Genomic DNA, 20,655 nt, shown 5'->3' with positions numbered 1-20,655 from the left:
AAAGGTCCTTTGGGGGGCTGTGGCCCCCGCGGCTCCGAAAGCCATGTTTCTAGTAACAAAAAATATATATATATACTCAACACTTTTATATTATTTAAATATAAGTGTTATTATAGTTACAACGCAACTTATTGTACAGCATACTTAAAATTTATCAGCAACGTTTAAAATTTCGTATTTTACTCCTAATCTTTGTGACGTCATAACTTTTTTTCCCCAAAATAAAAAAAAATACCAATTACCCATTTTAAAGAGGAAATAATAAGCTTTCCAACGATATATAACATGTCTTTATAATAATTTTTTCTAGGTTGACCCCTTTTTTGGTGAAATTCTACCGGACTAATTTTTAGTTAAAATTTCAATACTTAAAACCTCTTTATCGCCATCAGAAATGCTTAAGTCTGGCCTGTTAATAAACCGCAAGTATTCATTCACGTAAAAAGAATACCACCACCTTGCTTTTTATTCTTACGCGCTAAAGAAATTAAATTAAAACCTGGAAGGTGGAGATTTGAGTTTTTAACATCATCAGAACTGCACCATGTCTCTGTAATGCATATTATGTTAAAAATATTAGAAGTTTCTTCTATATTACTATGAAAAGTATCAAAGTTTTTTTTTAAACTTCTTTTATTAAAATGAATAACATTAAGAAAATCCCTATTAAGATAATCTTTCAATTCATTGTTATAAAAATAAGAGCAGGTTTGCAGAGCACTTGCTTCACTAAAATAATTTATGTCAGGATCGGATTCATTATCAAGTAAAAAATCATTAATTTGAAAAAAGTTAAATGAAGTTGACTCAAAATTTAGTTGGTTTGAATCCATTTCAGAATTTAAATAATTTTATAACTATGAATTGAAAAAAAAAAAAAATTACTTAAAATCGCGTGTGAATTATTTGTTATAAGTAACCTTAGCATACTTTCCTTTACTTCGTAGCTCCTTTGCTTCCGCGAATAACTTTCTTCTTATTTCCATAGTACGTTTGCTAAAATCTTCATTTATAAACAAATTTTCATTCCAGAGTATTGCCTTTACGAACTTATCCAAAATCGCGTTCTTGTCTTTATAGTTTAAAAATTTTACAACAATAGTTCTATTTATTCTTTTAACACCCATCACCTTTTTTCCAACTCTATGGGCTCTCTCATTTTCGATATTACCATTTAAACCCAATTTAGTTTTTAAAATTTCTCTTATTTTACTTTCAGTTTCTTGCCAGGTTTCAATTTCTTTTTCTTCTATACCATTAAATCTCAAATTATTTCTGCGACTCCTATCTTCAAGTTCAGCCAACTTATCTTTAATAACGTTATCATTTTCTATATTTATTTTTGTGTCGTTCAGTTGATATACTGATGACATTGCTGTTTTTTTAGAAACATATATTTCCAATAGTAAATTTTCATATTTGTCACTGAAAAATTCAACACTTTTATTCAGGTCACTTACTTTATTTTTTAAATTTTTATTTTCTTCTTGCATAACTGATATTTTACTCTCTAGTTTATCAATCCTGTCGCTAAATAGCTTCATTATTGTGTTTTCATGAATATCCATAATTTCTTTTAAATGAGTAATTAAAATACTTTTATTAGCTATTTTTAAGTTTAATAATAAACACGTCCGTTCACTAAAATGTTCACGGCCGTATCAATCCGTATTCTTGAATTTCACTTAAGAAAGTTTTGTACGTGAGAACGCACGCACTTTGCGTTTTACACTCGACATCAGCTTTTGCACAGTCTTCGGCTGGACTTTCTTGATAGCTCTAATCCATTTATTTTTGAAGTATTTTATTTTTCTAGCTTTTTTTACATTGAGCCTTAATTTTCTTTTGACAAGAGCCCAGTATCTTTCAATAGGACGTCGTTCGGGACAATTTGGTGGATTGCAGTAATTTTCAACGAAATCTACTTAATGTTCTCTAACCCAGTTTAAACTTGTCCCAGAGTAGTGACATGAAGCTAAATTGGATCAAAATAACGCGTTACCCGTGTGTGTTCCTAAATAGGGCAAAAGTTTGCATTCTTTTATGTATATTTTGGTGTTAATTGTTCCCGTAGTCACAAAACAAGAACTTCTTTCCCCACATTTACAAGTTGCTTGTCAAACTAAGAATTTTTTTAGCGAATTTTTGCAGTTTAATGCATTTATAATTGAAATTCAGTTTACGCAGCACAATAAGTTTCATCGTCAATAATCAAACAAGATTTTTTTGGCATATAATTTTTTAAAGAGCAGCTTATAACATTGCGACATTTTCTTGCTTTTCTTCACGACGAGTAACTTTTTTCTTTTTAATAGATTTATAGGCACAATTTCTCTTTACTCTTTGTAAGTGGGAGCATTTGTCTTAAATTTATTCGCTAAAGTTCGAACAGAAATCTCCGGTTTTCTGTCAAAGGCATCTTTTACTTTTTTACCAAGATCTCGTCTAACAAAACATTTTTCCCTCCCACTTCCTGATTTCTTTTTGATTGTACCTGTATCCTTAAATAGTTTCACAATGCTGTGCACTGTTCTCAAAACAATCTGCAACTCTTTAAAAATTATTTTGCTTGATACACCAGAATTTTCAACTAGAAAATGCAAAATTTTTTCTCGCTTCTTATCTTGATTTGATGACATTTCAATTAAAACTAATTGTTTTGATAACAGAGTTGTTTAAATTTTTGAAAAAGATTAATACAATGGCATTTTAAATCAATTAACTATTTACAATCAGAACACGCGCAGATTTTTAATGGTACATGTCTTAATAGTTTCTTTTTTTTTAAGCCATCGCAAAATCTGACTTTATGTTACACTAAACGACTCTGCTATAGTTTCTTGATTTGCCTCATAACCATAGGTGTTAATTACTTCTGCTTTAAAGGCAGCAGTATATTGGTGGCGTTTGTTACCAGCTAATTTGCTAGACTCATTACTTTTTTTATTGCACTAACAACTTTGTTGACTATGTTATTAAGAACATCTTTCACTGCTAGAATGATAAGTTTTTTGTTACTTTAAAGAACTTGTGATTGTGAATGTTTACAATCTTGTTTGCTAATTCTGTGAATACTTTAATATGAAAAGCTTGTCCTTGTTGGCTTTTAAATAATTTTTTGCAATGTTCGCATTCAACACTAGTTTTAACAGTTTCTAATGGCAATCGGATTGCACTTATTTACATTTCATTTCATTCCTAACATTTTTGTGAAACCAAACGGTGCCAATGCAGGCTGCTTTCTTTTTATTCTCTTTGACATTATCATTACTATTTTTAACAGTATCTGAAAATAAGACTTAGAAATAAAATAAACATTTTGAATATGGTATTAAATAAACTTCACATTAAAAGCGAGAGAGAAAAAAAAAAAAGATGGAAATAAAACATTTTAGAGCGACTCTTAAACTTTATGTTTTTCTGTTCAAGTATTGAGGTTTAGGTTTTGCAACAAAATGACTTCATTACTTCATAAAGTATTGCATTGCAAAGTATAAACTTTGATTTTTGTTGTTTTTGTTAGTTTAAATTTAGAAATATATATATTTAAAATTTTTAATTAAATAAAATTTAAATCTTTTAAATGAATTATCGAGGCTCATAAATACGCCTACATAAGCTTTTTTTTTTCCAAATCTGAGCCTCCATATGCTTATAAGCGTCATGCTTATAAAAAAAACATGTAACTGGTTTAATATTGCTGTTGAATTAGCTATGGCTTTAAATCTAAAAGAACTAAGCCTAGAAAATGTGGAAAGCAAATCAATTACAATAATCACTTGTAATTTTTAATATCTGATTATTTAAAGCTTTCCATCACATTACCTCTACTGGACCATTTGATTAATGATTCTATTAACTATATAAGGTTTCAAACAGAATGCATCTTGGTTTATATGAGACGTTTGCAGATCCAAACGCCATGTTAAGTTGGCTGAAAGCTAACTAAGATTGCCAAGTCTACTTTCTAGTATTTCTGGATATCTACCATTCCTATCATTGCATCCAATCTCTATTCATGCAGAGTTGGATTATCTTTAAAAAAATCAATTAAAACCACCATTTAGTATTTCTTAAACAAAACTTATGTCTATGACTGGTTTCTCCAATATTCTTGAACTTTTTTAATGATTTAATTCTAGGTACAATACCTAGACATTAAAAACTTATTCAAGAAGTAGAGTGTTAAAAAAGTGATTAAATGGCCTTGCCTTAATGTCTATTTATACAAAAATTGTTTAAGATGTAGGCAGAATTATCAGAATATTCTCAGTTTTTAGAAAAAGACGTTTAGAGTTGCTATTTAAGCCTTAAATAATTGGTTTTAAATAATTGGTTTTAAATAATTGGCTTTAAATAATTGGCTTTAAATAATTGGAGGTGGTTGAATGATTGTAGTTATTAACTCTTATATTTATAATTATTTTTTTGTTAAAACATTTTTATATTTTTCTCTTAGAAAATCTAATTGTCTATTTGTTTTAAATCTTTCATTAATAAATTTTTATTATTTTGTGCACATTTTATCATCTTTGACTTAAAATATTAAATGTTATACAAAGTGTTCTAAACTAAATACAATGTAAACTACTCAATAAAAAATTTAAATATGCGTGCAAATTTTATCAGTGTATGCTACAAAAAGAGTGCTCGATATTCATAAAAAACAAAGATTTAATAATCTAGCTTTCTGAAGATCTATAGATGACGAGAATGTTCAAATCATTTTTTGCTTTTTTTTAATATATATTTTTATACAGTAGTTTAAAATAAGTCAATATTTTTAAAACTAACACAATATAGTAATATTATGATAATTTTGAATATATCACGATAATATTATATTGTTATTACAATAATAATTGCAGTTACGCAATTAGTAACAAAAATATAAAGGAAAGAATCAAGAAATAGAGGGCATTTTTTTCCAACATCAAAAATACTTTTACATAGCAAAATGGAATGGCAAAGAATTTTAGAAATAGAGAGCTAACCTTAGGCAGCATTACAACTTACATATGGGGTGCAAAGTCCTATGACTTACCTTCTAGTTGGTGATCTTTGTTAAGTAAGTTAAACATTGTATGTCTAACTTACGAATAGAATAGCGAAGACGAATTGCCAAGGCAAATTTTATATTTTAACATTAGTTATTTTACTAGAACCCATTAAAATAAATGAAAAATATATTTCTACAAAAATATATGTCTACAAAAACTGAAAACTAAACTAAGTAAATGCCGCTGAAGTCGTTCAACTCTTCAATTTTAGACGTTCAGATAAAAAAAACTGCCTGGCAGTGTCTAAATTACGTAATTATCGGACGTCTTTTTAACGTAGATTAACCAATTTATTAAATAGTTGAGATTATAACGTATTTATAAATTTTAGCTACACCTAGCATCTTCATTTCTGCGAACATAAAAGCAATATTTTACAACATCTCTTTTTGTAGGTATCATTGCTGTTCGAAAATTAGTACCTTGCCCAAATGTTAAGTTGTCAGTATTACTACGAGTGTGAAATGCTGCCATATTTAATTTGCTTTTTTTTAATAATATACTTCTTTTAATTACTAAGAAATAAAATATGAACATTTATTACTATAAAATATAATAAATAAAGAAGCTAAAAAGAATTTAATAAAATATTATTAAAACTTACTGCAAATTGTACTTATTGTTCAAAATTAACATAAATTTTATTATAGCAAAGAAATATTGTTCAAATTAATATAGGACGTAAAATCCTTTATTAAAATTATAAAAATAAAATAATATATAACTAAAAACTTAAAAATTAGAGTTACATGAATTAAATAAAATTGTTAAGAGATTTAAATAAAAAATTTTAATATATGTATATATATATATATATATATATATATATATATATATATATATATATATATATATATATATATATATATATATATATATATATATATATATATATATATATAGAGAGAGAGAGAGAGAGAGAGAGAGAGAGAGAGAGAGAGAGAGACGCCTCGTGGGCATTTCTAAGTGTGTGCAAAAAAAAACTGGCGCCATTAATAATGATCAAATTTTATCAGAACGATCTATTTTTTTGGCAATTTTTCATTTACTGTTGATCTTTACTTTTCACATGCCACCAGCCGCCACTGTATATATATATATATATATATATATATATATATATATATATATATATATATATATATATATATATATATATATATATATATATATATATATATATATATATATATATATACATATATATATATATATATATATATATATATATATATATATATATATATATATATATATATATATATATACATATATATATACAGTAGCGCCGGTGACATTACACTTTGGTGGAGCCAGGAAATATTAACCGAACAATATCGCAACGACTTGATGTCAGTGTAATTGATGCTTTGGTGTTTGTTAGGAAGCTAGCACTTTTTGATTAGTTGAGAGAGTTAAGCGCCAGCATACTTTCAAAATAAAGTATTTGATGGCATTGAATCTTTTAATCCTACGCAAAAACCAGCAAAAACTGACTGAAAACTGCCCTAATGGCTCAAAAGTGTCTTAACTCTTTTTAAAGTAATAAAACACCGTTCAGCATCAGCTATAGACACAGGCGTGACCAAAACAATCTCTATCAACTTTGATACTTCAGAAAATTTTTTAACTCGGTTATTTTCATGCATAATTTGGGATATGGCATTAATTGTGCAGATATCACTAAAAACAGCATTTTCATCAAAACGGGTAATTCCGACATCAACTTCACTTCACTTAGTATTGGTTAGTTGTTTTAATATTTTATATATGATTCCAAGGAGAATGTTGTCTATTAAAATTGAAATGTTTTGGATCCAAAATTGGTTTTCGGATCCCAATGATGAGAAACATTTAGCCAATAAACTGTCAATTTTGTTCATGTTTATTTATCTTATTAATGAACCTAAACTATTGCAATAAAATAACTTTAAACTATATTGTAGCTATGACTTAATAATGATTTGAAAGCAAACTTCATCAACAGTAGTCTAGTCAAGAAGGGCTCTTAGTCTTTATTACCAATCGATAAAATGATAAAGAATGTAACATTACATATACATTGAATTCTCTGATAGGTTCACATAAATCTGAGAATAGGGAAAGGGTCAACCAATCAAAAAAGATACTTTTACAACATTACCCCTCCACAAGTGGTACGGTTTTTGTGATTGAAAAAAACTTTTCTTTTATATTTTCTGTTGTTTTAGTTGTTTGTACCTTTGTTGTATCAAACTAATAATAATATTTTTTCCATTATTATTCCTGTTTTAATTATTTATTCCTGTTATAATTATTATTCCTGTTACAATTATAGAATAAAATGACTTGTCCATGAAAATCTAGTTTCTGAAAATTAATAAAAATTAATTTTTTTTTACCTAACTGTATCTCTTCAAATGTTTATGTCAAACGAACATTTATACCAGTAATTTCTGTTACATTATTTTAAATATCATGTTTTTGCCATGTTCCTATTCCTATTAATTTATACTTCTAATAACTACATGGTAAATTTTATATCTTCATATCCAGGTGAAGAAACCAGTAATAACACTGTTAATATTCACAGTAAAATTGCAAGATGTAAGATGTTTATAACATTATTTTTACAAATAAATGTTTACATTTAATGTTATAAAGTTTCCTATTATTACTAGACCTTATTGAGTCAAAAAACTTCTGACTTTTTGCAGCAGTAAATTCTTCACTCTTTAAATCGAGAATTAAAAATGGTGGATGAAATTTTACAACTTAGTGATGTTTTTAAACTTCTTTTCTTCTCGGGCCAGTTCAATGAGGCCCTGCGGTGCGCTTTTTTGTTCGACCTGAAAGAACAACAAATTCTGCGTACGCATTAAAAATGATATTACTACAAACAAATCAAATAGGGCCAGTAAAAATCGACCCAGCCATTATTAGCCATACACTAAAGCAACGCTACAATACTTTAAATAAATTGCAAACAAACATATTACTTAAAAAATAATTTAAAAATAGAAATAAAATAGAACTATTTATTTTTATAAAACCTGTCTGCAAATAGTTTAAGCTAGTAGTTGCATATTTACATTAACAAATACTTATTTACATTAACAAATACTTTATTTTATATAAATCTAGGTGGGGCCGGGATATTATATTATCTAATACCACACGATATTAGATAAAGGTGTAGCCTATATAATGTGGTTTTAGTGATGTATTCTGTAGCCTAAAACCTCCTGTCATATACATATATATATATATATATATATATATATATATATATATATATATATATATATATATATATATATATATATATATATATATATATATATATATATATATATATATTTAGAGTTTGGATGTAATTCCGAAAAAAAAAACTCAAACTTCATAAACAATTTAAATAATAAGGTTGGTTATGATCTCTAAATGATAAGGTTAGATTTTTTTAATTTTAAAAATCTGACTATAAAATTAATTGATTTGTTAGTTTTGCGGCTAAGATCAAATTATTATATATCGCATGATAATAAGTTGTCTTTTTTTGTTAAAATATATTTACTTATTACATTATAATAATAATAGTTTAGTTAGCTTTCACATTTGTATAAGCTAACTTGATTGAATCTTTATTCTATTTTTTATCTTATATTCTATAAATCTTATTTATAAACTTTTTTGTATTTTGCTGAGACCATGCCTAGGTATGCCGAGAAATAGAAAATTGCGTTTGAGTTATCCTGAAAAGAGCGCCGGATTGAAAAAGGCGTTGGTGACCGTGAAAAACTAAACTACGATAACAGTTTTTATAATATTTTTTACAACTGTAATTTGAAATATGTTTTAATCTTGTGTATACTTTTAGTTTTATGTTTTGTTTCTTCTAATAAATAAGGCACGCTGGTTGCCTCTTTTGTTATGTTTTCTGAATGTTAAATTTTGGTCCCAAAAACCCTTCAAGTTCTGTGATTGCTAAAATACGCTCATAGCATAACAAATGTTTTTTAAACGTTCAAAAGACGTTTAGAACGTCTTTTTAACGTTTAAAAGACGTCTTTTCTAGACCAATTTTGTATAACTGCTCTTGGACGGAAAGTCTTTTTACGACTTCTATAGAACGTCGTGAAAGGACGTCTTTGAGCGTCTAATCTAGGATCAGTTTAGAACGAGTTCGAGACGTTCCTTCTGAACGTTCATCGTACGTTTTTTGTACGTTCCCGTGTTTACTAGGCTCTAATCTCCTGACATAACCAGAAAACCAGAGGGAAAGCTGCATCGCCATGTTTGCTGCCCAAAAATAAATATTATGCACCAAATGTATAAAAAATGTTTTAACAATATCAATATTTATTTTATAATTTAAAATGAAAAAAATTAGTATAAAAACATATTTCAATATACACCAAGTGTTTCATCCATCGCCTTCATATATAATGAAAGAAGTCTGCCCCCTCTCCCGCCTCCTTCCTATCTTTAACCAAAAAATAAACTTATTCATTTATAAATCTGCCAATATGTTCCACTTCACTTAAAAAGTTTTGACTGTTAAGATATGAGACTAGATAGATTTAAAGAAGTATATTTTTGAAAAGTTTCTAATCTATTAAAAAAAGGAATAATTTGAAAGTTTTAAGCAAACTTTCTAAACAGAGTTTACTATAAACGTAAAATTCATATACTTGCTTCTAGGTCAAAGTAGTGCCCGGCCACCATTAAGCGTTCTAAAATTGACCTCTCTAGCCCTTTTAAATTTACAAAAAAATACGGGTCAAACAACGGATTAAAAAATCTTGTCAGAACTGTAAACATAACATCAAATAGCATAATAATAGAGCCAAATTTTCAGCGGGCGTTTACAGGAAATTTTTCGGGTAAGTCCATAAAAAAATAATAACCCCTCCCCCTCCCTATTTTTTGTTGGTTTTGACCGGATTGAGTGTATTTTATAAGAGTATTTTGATAATTCTTTAAATGACTAATAACATCGCTAAAATGGTCACTAAAGCTAAAAATATGATTTATGCAAATTAAACAAATCAATTTTTTGAAAATACTCAGTTAACGTTATGCAAAATATAAACAGGTTATAATTTTTTAAATGCAAGATTTTGTTGTGTAAATTTTTTAATATAGTTTTATAAACAACTTTTAATTATAAATAAACTTTATAAATACTTACCAAGAGTCAAAAAACGTATTGTAATGACTGTACAATGCTTAATAATGTTTTTACTAAGTTGTCTGGCTACGAAAATAATGTTTTTACTAAGTTGTCTGGCTACGAAAATAATGTTTTTACTAAGTTGTCTGGCTACGAAAATAGCTGTGTAACAAAAGGTAGCAAAACCATTTTTTGAAACACAATTCATAAATATTTATAACAAACTTGTTAAAAACTTGATTACTATCTATAGACAACTCTGCTCGAAAAGCTAAGCTAAACAACTTAGACTTTATCTACCCCATTTTGCTTTGCAACTTCTTCTTACCATTCTCTTATAACCATTTAGGCGCCTCAGTAAAGAAAAGGTTTATTGCTTGTAATGTTTTAGTAATAATAGAGTTCATTTTTGAAATTGTGGCAGTTAATTTTTGTTTTGTTTAACTTAGTTAAGTGAAATTCAACTAAATTTCCCACAGATCAAACTCACGTAATAAAGCCTTTGGTTAAATAAAAGGCACTCAAAGTTATGTCTTTCCTACTAGTATAACAAAACACTGACTTTCTGGAATTGTTTTTTGAAAAAACTATAGATTAGAACGAAGAAACTAAAAGACATATACTTTATAACACTTAAAAGTTGTATCATAAAACATTGTGTTAAACTCAGTACTCAGATTGTCTAGCAAAGAAGCAGTGATTACCAATTTAAAAAAATTTGAAATACAATGTTTAGGCTTGCTCAAAACATATTTGAAGGTTTTGATAAACGATATTTCTAAGTATGCTGGCAAAATCATTTAATGCTTGAATAAGATTCAAACTATGAAAAATATCATTATTACTTGGTTGCGCAATCGTGTAAATAAAAAGTTAAATTAAAAACATGTCTTGTTATACACAGTCCAACAATAAAATCAAAATTTGTTATTAACTCCAGTAGAAGAAGCAGTAGACGAGGTTGCACGATTAAGTATTCTATTGATATTTAAAGAAATTCTTTGAGACAGAAAACCACAGGAATAAAAAGCTTTTGTAAAGTATCCATGCCGTGATTTCACAATTCAAACATCCATATTAAAAATCAGTTCTGTCTTTTGATTTTTTTTAAACTAATAAAATAAAATATTTAAATAATAAAGTTTTATATGACGAAATAAAAGGTATCTCAATTCAAGTTTCTAATTAAGTTATACAACTCAAAAGTTAGTTTAGCCTCCATCAAAAAATTGAAACTATTTTTTTTAAATAATCGAAAAATTATGAAACCGAAATACTACCAGGTTTTCCGGTCTCTAATTTTTTTCCAGCCGTCTCAGACAATTAACCGTTCATAATTTGTTTAACTATTGCTGTAGCTTGGTTTTTATAGTTATATATAATAAGAAATTTTTTTTTTCAATAATATAATCAAGTTAAAAAACTTTTATTTAAGTTTTTGGGTACGTGCAACGACGTAGCAGACACGCCCCTGAATATTTACATGAATGTTCTAAAAGCAGGTCAACACTTGAGCAATTTCTTCACCTGTGATAAGCCATGAGTAATTCAAAGTTTTTTCAAGTTTTTTCTGGAAATTGTTAATACTGCGTTAAGAGATGAAACTAGCTACCCTACAAAAATAACCTCTCAGAATGATTTGCCTGAAACTCACTCCAATATTGAAAAAATCTGGTACCAAATAATGCAAACGGAGGTAAACTAATTTTGGCTTGTGATATAAAAGTTTCAAATATAATATATAGTCTTCAAATCCATTCAAGTATGCAGCCTTGCACATGGTGTGACGTCAAATCTAAGTGTCTTGCCAAATCTAGAAACTTGTGAACACTAGGCTCAATCAAATCAAGGCTTTAGTTGTCAGACTTAGTTGTCAATCATCTTTACAAGATACTTAAAAATGCTTAGCAAGAAACTGTTAAGTGACCAGCTGTCAGGTCAGGTTTGTGTCAGATCAGGTTATCCTACTACTGGTAACGTGTAACCCAGTACAACCTGTTTCATATCCTGCTGTCCTGTAGGATACGTCTTTTTAGGCAAAGGCTAGGAGATGCCAACTCCGACTTAAACACCCCCTGCCTTGGGGCCCTTGGTTGAGTAAAGGCTACAGATGGTACCTCTATAAAAATACTCTTGGGCAGATGTTAAATACATCCGGCTACTGTCTTGTAGAAGGCCTCCTAGGCAAAAACTTAAGGGTAAACAGAAACTATCTGTTGACCTGCCTCGCACCCCTTCTTCCTCTATTAGGCTGGCGCAGAAGTATTTTTAATAAATTGTTTCCAGTTTAGGATGTTGAATGCTGGATCTTCTTGACTCAATGCATGGGTTTTGCTTGTGTCTCTGTTTTTATGACTAGGCAACTCATTCTATTATCTCCTAATGAGGGTACAGCTCTATAACTCAGTTTTATGGTTCTTATGCTGGCTGATAGTCAGGTTTCCCGAACTCTGTGGTAGCTCTCAGAGAGGCTGATTCCATCAACAGCTGAAAAATATAAAAGTATTAACAGCGCTATGTTGCGCATGGATGGTGTCTCTGTTCATACTTTTGGTGTGCTTTGTCAAGGCCACATTTGGAGCTCTTTATTACGGCTTTGGTTTTATTAATAGTAATGAGGCAATCGCTTGGGCTATTAAATAGTGCACTGAGCACTGTCTATGCTTTAAGTTAAGTTTTTTAACAAATACAAAAATGAACAAAGTAACAAAAACTATAAAACACAAAAAACCATCATCATAACCAAGTTCTCTAAACCTATCATTCACTAATATTCGTGGTCTTCGAAGTAACTTTTCTTCTGTTGAGTCTTAACTCTTGCAAAGTTTACCAGACCTACTTGCTCTTTGTGAGACTAATTTGAGTTCAGCTGTCTCATCTTGTGATCTTAGCGTTAATGGTTATCTTCCTTTAATTCGTAAAGACTCAAACAGTCACATACTTGGCCTGGGCATTTACATTCGTAAGAATTCACCCATTTGTCGGGAAAGTAGGTTTGAATCCATAGACTATTCTTTATTGTTCTTTCGCTTAGCACCTCTTCACTCTATTGCCTTTCTCTTTGTTCTATATTGCTCTCCTTCATTTCAAGACTGCACTCTTTTTGATGTTATTTCTGATCATATTGACCAAGCCCTCTCTCTTTATCCATCAGCTAAAATAGTTGTTGTCGGTGACTTTAATACTCATCACACTGAATGGCTTGGCTCTAGTGTCAGTGACTCTGCAGGCATTAAAGCCCACAACTTTTGCCTTGTTCAATCCCTAATAGTCAACTTTTCAACTCGCTTTCCAGACAACCCGAATCATTTACCTTCTCTACTCGACTTATGTATTATTTTTTATCCTAGTCAGAGCTCAGCTTCTCCACATTCCCCCTAAGGTGCTTCTGATCACGGTTTGATCTCTCTAACACTATTATCTTATTCTTCTTCATCATCTTAATACCCCTATCATTGTACCTCTTACAACTATCTTAAAGCTGACTGGGACTCTTTTCGTGATTTTCTTCGTGATGGCTCTTGGGTAGAAATATTTCGTCTTCCTGTCGACAAATGTGCTTCATACATAACTTCGTGGTTGGTATGGAATCTTTTATTCCCTCTCAACGAGTCCAAATCAAGCCTCACTCTTCTCCATGGTTTTCCTTGCACTGTGAAAAAGCATTACTTTTATATCTATCAGCAAAACAATTCTCCAGAAAACAGGCGTCTGTTTATTACTGCTAGAAACCATTATAAAAAGTTTTTGTCTAACGCCAAAGCCCGCTATTTTCAGGTCATGAAATCTCGTATTTAATCACAAAAATTCAGCTCTCATGACTTCTTGAGATTCTTTAATAGTATCAATGATAAGGGTAAATCTGTGATTCCATTTCTCTTGTATAGTTCAGACTATATCACCTCTCTTAAAGACAAAGCTGAATTGTTTGCTAAGAACTTTTCATCAATATCATCTCTTGATTCCACTATTTGCGTTCTACTTGATATAGCCGTCAAACAGGTTGATCCATTGCTTGACATTCGTATTACTCCAGCTTCTGTATCGAAAATGATTTCATGCTTAGACTCTTCTGCAGCTTGTGGCCCAGACAACATACCTGCTATAGTCTTGCAGAAGTGTTCTCTGGAGCTGTCGTCTATACTTTCAAAACTATTCAAAAAGTGCTTATCAGAGTCTTGTTTTCCAGCCTGCTGAGAAGCGGCATCTATTATCCCCATTTTCAAAAATTATGGAGAGCGATATGATTCATCTAACTACTTGCCCCTATGCTCTTTTTAATTTACATTAACGATCTTCCAGGTATTCTTATATCTAAGGTGGCATTGTTTGCTGATGATACTACCATTTATTCTTGTCATGATAAGAAGCCCACTCTCTCTGATTGTTTGAAGGGGGCATTTGAGCTTTGAAAGGATCTCACTTCTGCTACAGCTTAGGCCTCACAGTGACCGGTGAAATTTAATTCAGATAATTTTTTTCAGCCAATCATTATTGCAATAATTTAGAACTTTCTACATTTATGAACGGTAACGTACTCGATAAGTCATCTATCCTTCATCTTCTAGGATTAACTCTTACTTCTGATCTTTCTTAGAAACCATATATCAAATCCGATGCAAAATTAGCATCAGCTAAAGTTGCATCTCTTTATCAAACTCGACACTTTCTTACTTCGGATTCTGTTCTCTATCTCTATAAATCTCAAATTCGGCCTTATATGGAATACTGTTTCCATATCTGGGGCGGATCTTCTAATGATGCTCTTTCTCTTTTAAAAAAGGTGCAAAAGTACATAGGAAACATAGTTGGACATGCTCTTGCAGCCAACCTCTAACCATTTTTACATCGTCGTAATGTTGCTTCTCTTTCTACTTTCTACAAATACTATAATGGGCACCACTCTTAAGAGCTAGTGCCTCTTGTGCCATCTACTAAAATTCATTCTTGTGTTACTCGTCATTCAATTAAGTCTCATCCTTTTTCTGTGACTATTCCTAAGTGCTCCAAAAACTCTTATTCCTCAAGTTTTTTTCTTCGAACATCAGTTCTTTGGAACTCACTTCCTTCATCTTGCTTTTATGATTCATATAACTTGCAATCCTTTAAGTCGTCTGTCAATCGTTTTCTTGCTCTTCAATCTCCATCTTTTCTCTTCCAGAAACTTCCAAATTTAATTTTAGTTAGTTGCTTTTAATCATAACATTCATAATTGCTTTTAATAAATAATTAGTTGCTTGCAGCCTTGTTGGAAGCAAAGATGTTAAAAAAAAAATGGTCCTCCATATTTAACTGGACCCGTATCATGGAAGCCGGTTCAAGCAAATGAAATTTGGATGTGCTCTAGCAATTTGCTGACACACATGATCGTTCGTATAATTGTAGTATTCAAAAGTATCAACTAAGTTAACAAGGTTTGCTTTGCATTTTTTGTGTAAAAAAATGGAACATTTCAGAAGAGTGTTACTTAATAACACCCTTTTGAAATTTTAATTTTTTTTATTAATTAATGATAACTGGTGCAAGCGTAACGCCCAAAATTCACACCATCTTCTTCCTTTTCAAAGATTTCACCAGTCACAAATGATCCCCGTGGGACCCCAAAATTAACAATCATTCAAAACTGCTTATCAAGGTTTTTATCAACATTTATCAAAGTATAAGCAATACAATAATCATCCAGAGCACAATGAAAGATTGTTGCGCTGCATACTTGATCTGAACAGCTAGCATCTTTACAGATCAGCATAATTTGAACCAGAACAGCATAATTTGAACCAGAACAGCATAATTTGAACCAGAACAGCATAATTTGAACCAGAACAGCATAATTTGAACCAGAACAGCATAGTTTGAACCAGAACAGTATAATTTGAACCAGAACAGCATAATTTGAACCATTAGAGATTAGCCAGGTTTATAATGAACATTTTCACCGTCATTTTGTAAAGAAAATTAAAGAACATGTCTTCAAATGTAATCAGACGCTATTTGATGCTAATACATTGTAAAAAACAAAAGGTTCAAATTGTTAATTTGACTTAGTTAATTTGACAAGTTATTTTGTAAGTAAATGTATTTAAGAAGGTTTAAGGAGTCAATAAAAAATTTTTAACAGAGACGTTTTTTGTTAGTTTTACCGTCTTTGACATAGTTTTTCATTTTTTTTTAGCATTTATTTGTATTTTATCCCTCAGAAAATGTTGATATACTCACACTATGCATAAGCCGATTTGAACCAGGCTGTATATAATATATCAATATTTTGGTCTATAAAATGATACTGGTACCAATAAAACAATTATAATAAAAATTGTTGAAATAACGCTCATTATGTTGAATTTATTATGTTGAAAATATTATTTTTGAAAATATTATTATGTTGAAAATATTATTATTGAAAAAATATTGCCCATTATGTGGAGAATAGTGACCAAATATCACAGTAATTGGTTTAATGGTTTGAGTTATAAGTAGCAAAAAGCAAAATTTAATTTAAAACTACTATAAATCCTAAGCTATTTAAACAATCAGACTAAAATTTTATTCAGAGTTTGGTGTGGCCAAAGGCTACAATTGCAGCAATTTTTATCATATTAATAATAGTAGTTCTTTTTCTACTGGTGATTTTACATGCACACTATAAAGTCAAAACTTCACTCAATTTAAGCATTCAGATTAAATTTTTTTGCGCAAACAAAATTAAAAAACTTCAAAATTTGCACCATAGGATACCTGGATATGTGCGCTTTATCTGTCCATGTAAGTCGCGTTTTTGGGGTCAACTAGGTTGGCATCATTAGGATCCATTATAACTGTGCTTCACTTAAATTGGCATTGTGGCAATTAACTAAATCTAACTTCATTAAATTAAACTCTACTTTTAACAAAATTTAACCTAAATTTATATTGGATAACAATCGGAAGCACTTTTACGAGTATGTTCCCCCCCCCCCGCCGCCTCCTCCTTCCAAAGAAGGTGATTTTCAAGTTGAAGTCGGTTTTTTTACGAATTTAATCGGCTAGCCGGTTATTAGACACAATTCAGTCGGTTGAGATTTAGTTTTGATGACCTATTTTTTGAAGTCAGTTGGTATGTTTTAAGGATTCAGACCCCTCCCCCCCCCCCCCCTCCGATTTAACTTGTAGAATATCGTCTCTGATAACAATTCACTAAACATACTTACAAATATTATTAATTAAAAACAGTTCAGTTCAAGGAAATATCCACTTAAATTTCAAGGAAATAATTTTTGAATATTTTTATCCTTACAAGGAAATAGTTATTTAAATTAATGATACTTGTCACATTTAATGACAATTTATATGAGATCTTATTTGATAACACAATTTAAAGCACGATTTTTACATCTCTTTAATGAACTATTCTCCCCTTCATAACATCTTTCTCTTTTGATAGAGATTTTTTTCTTTTAACTAAGATTTTATTTTTTTGCGCCTCAGCAATTACTTGCATTAAATTTTTACAAGTTTTGTTTCAAAACAACGCTGTTCTGTTGAGATTGAATTTTTTCGGACTGGGAAGGAACTGTCGGACTGGCGCTCCAAACCTTTTAGCGGTCAGTTATCTTAATTATCTTCTCTAGGTTTTTGAAGCAAAAAATCTTAGTCAATATAAAAAATATTTGGTTTTCTTACATTTTTTTCGTTTTAGGAGAAATAAATATTTTTTAATTTCTATGTAGGTATCCCTAGAAAATCTTTTCTACCATTTTTAAGCATTTTTATGCATTTTGACAGTAATTTACACTTTAGAAAATGCTGAGATATTTACATTATGCATAAGTCAAATCACGCATTAAATAGAAAACCAATATTTTGGTCTATGAAATGAAAGTGGTACATTTACCAACAAAACAAATATAATAAAAATTGGTGATATTACATAGTAGAACACTAATCTGACCATTATTTTGAAAATAGTGGCCGAATATCAGAGGAATCAGTAACGCTTTGAGGTTTACGTAGCAAAAAAAATATTAAAATGTAAGCCATAAATCTCTAACTATTTAACGAATCAGACTGAAATTTTATTCAGAGTTTGGTGTGACCGTAGGCTTCATAGAAGTCATATATGTATATATATATATCTATATATGTATATATATATATATATATATATATATATATATATATATATATATAAACACACACACACACACACACACACACACACACACACACACACACACACACACACACACACACACACACACACACACACACACACACACACACACACATACATGACGTCTAATTAAACGTTATCAGGAGGTCTATTAGGCTGGGTTTGATGCTCTCACTAAAACATAAAGTAATATAAACTTGAAAATAAGTTTATTAACAAAAATCAGGTTGTAATATCCTCTGATAAGTATGTCTACTTTGACTCGCCTTTATTTCTCAATCATCCCGTAGATATAAACATTCCTTCCTCTTAGTTTTTTAAAGTGCGAGATAAAATGAAAGTGTGCATGAGTACTATATGAAGAAACTGAAAAGTTCATGCTTTCGCTAATAGTGAATGGTATTCTATTAAAATTAAAAATTTTAAGAAATTTAACTTTAAAGTTATTGTTTTCCACTCTATAACTTCGAAGGCTTAAATCGAGCATTTAAAAATTGAATTTGCTTTATCAGCTTAAACTTAATTATTCATATTGTAATCTCGTAAAATTTGGGCTCAAATATAAAATAATTGTTTTGAATACAAATAAAACTTAGTATTTACATTCCTAAAAAGACATTCTTTGATTGATTTTAAAATAAACAAAAGTTTTATGAAATGAAACTCAAAATATTTTCTAGCTAAAAAATTATTTAAATAACAGGAAATTTAGTTTAGTGCATAAATTTACATATTTCCGTTTAAAATTTAATTATTTCAAAATAAATGTAGTCACTTATACTTAATATTTTACAAGAAAGAATTATATTTTTGATTATTATTGTAACTATTTTAATAAAAATAATTATTTACTTTATTGTTTTTGCAAGTAAAATATTGTTTTTTTTTAAATAATTAAAAAAAAACAATATTTTACTTGCTTTTCGCTTTCCTTTTTTTTATTATTATTATTTTTATTAATTTATTGTTTGTTTATTTTCTAGACCAGGGAAAAAATGGCTACATATGAGATATGTGAAACTACTTTACACCTTTCTGATGCAGAATACTTATATAAATCACTTATGCAAATATACAAGGAGATCTTCTGTGAAACAGATAATCTAAAACAAACGAACCTCAAGTACAAGAAAAACCATAAGCATAATTTTATCAAACTATTGAAGAGACGAGTTTCAAGAAAAAAAAGTGCCGGGAGCTATCGTCGAAAAATCTTCAATTCAGACGATGAAACTTACCAATGAATTAAATATCTTTAAGATAAATGTTTTATTTTTTTTTTTCGTTTTAGAAAAAATTTTTTAAAATAGTTCAGATTTTAAAAATACTACTACTTTTTATATATAATATATATAAAATATATAATATATATATACAATTTCTATATGCATGGTGACTACATTCTAATAACAATTTATTATTAATTATATTGTTACTTATGATAATGACAGCAATGTAACTTATACTTTTAAGTATAAGACGACATTCCCTTTTATAATATTTTTCTTTTTTAATAAATTTTTTTTAATAAAATAATTTAAATTACTATAAATACTGTTATTTCATTTATTCACATTATTATGTGTTTCTATAAAAACAAGTAAAAAAAAAGAAAAAAAAGTCCAAAATATCCATATAAAAGTAAACCGGGATATAAACTTACTTTTTAATAAGATCGTTATAGTAAAAGCTTCAAATTATTTAGAGTGAGCAAAAAACAAAACCTGTTTTTAAAAAGAACATTATTAACAACACCAAAAATGAAAAATAAAAATTGGGATTAAAGTGAAAGGAATTATTTGCAAATTGTTTTGTCTTGGCTTTTAGAAGCCAAAACAAAAACATAGAAGGCTGATTAGAAACTGTGAGTTCCAATAATAATAAAACTTTTTTTAAATTCTTTTAACAATAGACGATACAATAAACAACAACACGGTTGGTTTTTATAGTTAAAAACTGTTAAACCAAGCTGCCTATTAAAAAAATTTTGATTTCTGTTTTTCTGCCTACCCAGGAAAAAAAGTTCTATAGAATTTCTATAAACTTTTAAAACGTATGACCTATAGAAATTCTATAGAACTTCTATAGAATTTTTATAGAATGTCTACTAATTTCTATAGAAATTGCTATAAAATATTTTTTTTCTGAAGAAAAAAGTAGAAAAAAAAGTTCTATAAGAATTTTTATAAAAATTAACAGAGATTCTATAGAAATTCTATAGAACTCAATATAATTTCTTTAGACTATATGTTTTAAAAGTTTATAGAGCTTTTTTTCTGGGTATATATGATTGT

General features: G+C 29.1%; 1 protein-coding gene and 1 long non-coding RNA gene across 2 annotated transcripts; both read right to left on the bottom strand.

Moving 5' to 3' along the window:
- Window positions 1-902: 902 nt before the first annotated feature.
- Window positions 903-1,568, bottom strand: LOC136086318 (uncharacterized). The gene has a single exon (XM_065808612.1). It carries the CDS (start codon window positions 1,566-1,568, stop codon window positions 903-905), a length of 666 nt encoding a protein of 221 aa, XP_065664684.1.
- Window positions 1,569-5,168: 3,600 nt separating this feature from the next.
- Window positions 5,169-20,134, bottom strand: LOC124816921 (uncharacterized). The gene is made up of 2 exons (XR_010641444.1): window positions 20,025-20,134; window positions 5,169-5,575 (listed from the first exon to the last, which is right to left on the bottom strand). It is a non-coding gene; the product is annotated as an uncharacterized LOC124816921 (long non-coding RNA).
- Between the last annotated feature and the right edge of the window lie 521 nt (window positions 20,135-20,655).

The sequence above is a fragment of the Hydra vulgaris genome, chromosome 10 (assembly GCF_038396675.1).
Source record: "Hydra vulgaris chromosome 10, alternate assembly HydraT2T_AEP".
In the NCBI taxonomy this organism is placed as follows: Eukaryota; Metazoa; Cnidaria; class Hydrozoa; order Anthoathecata; family Hydridae; genus Hydra; species Hydra vulgaris.
This window is presented reverse-complemented; position numbering and strand designations above follow the sequence as displayed.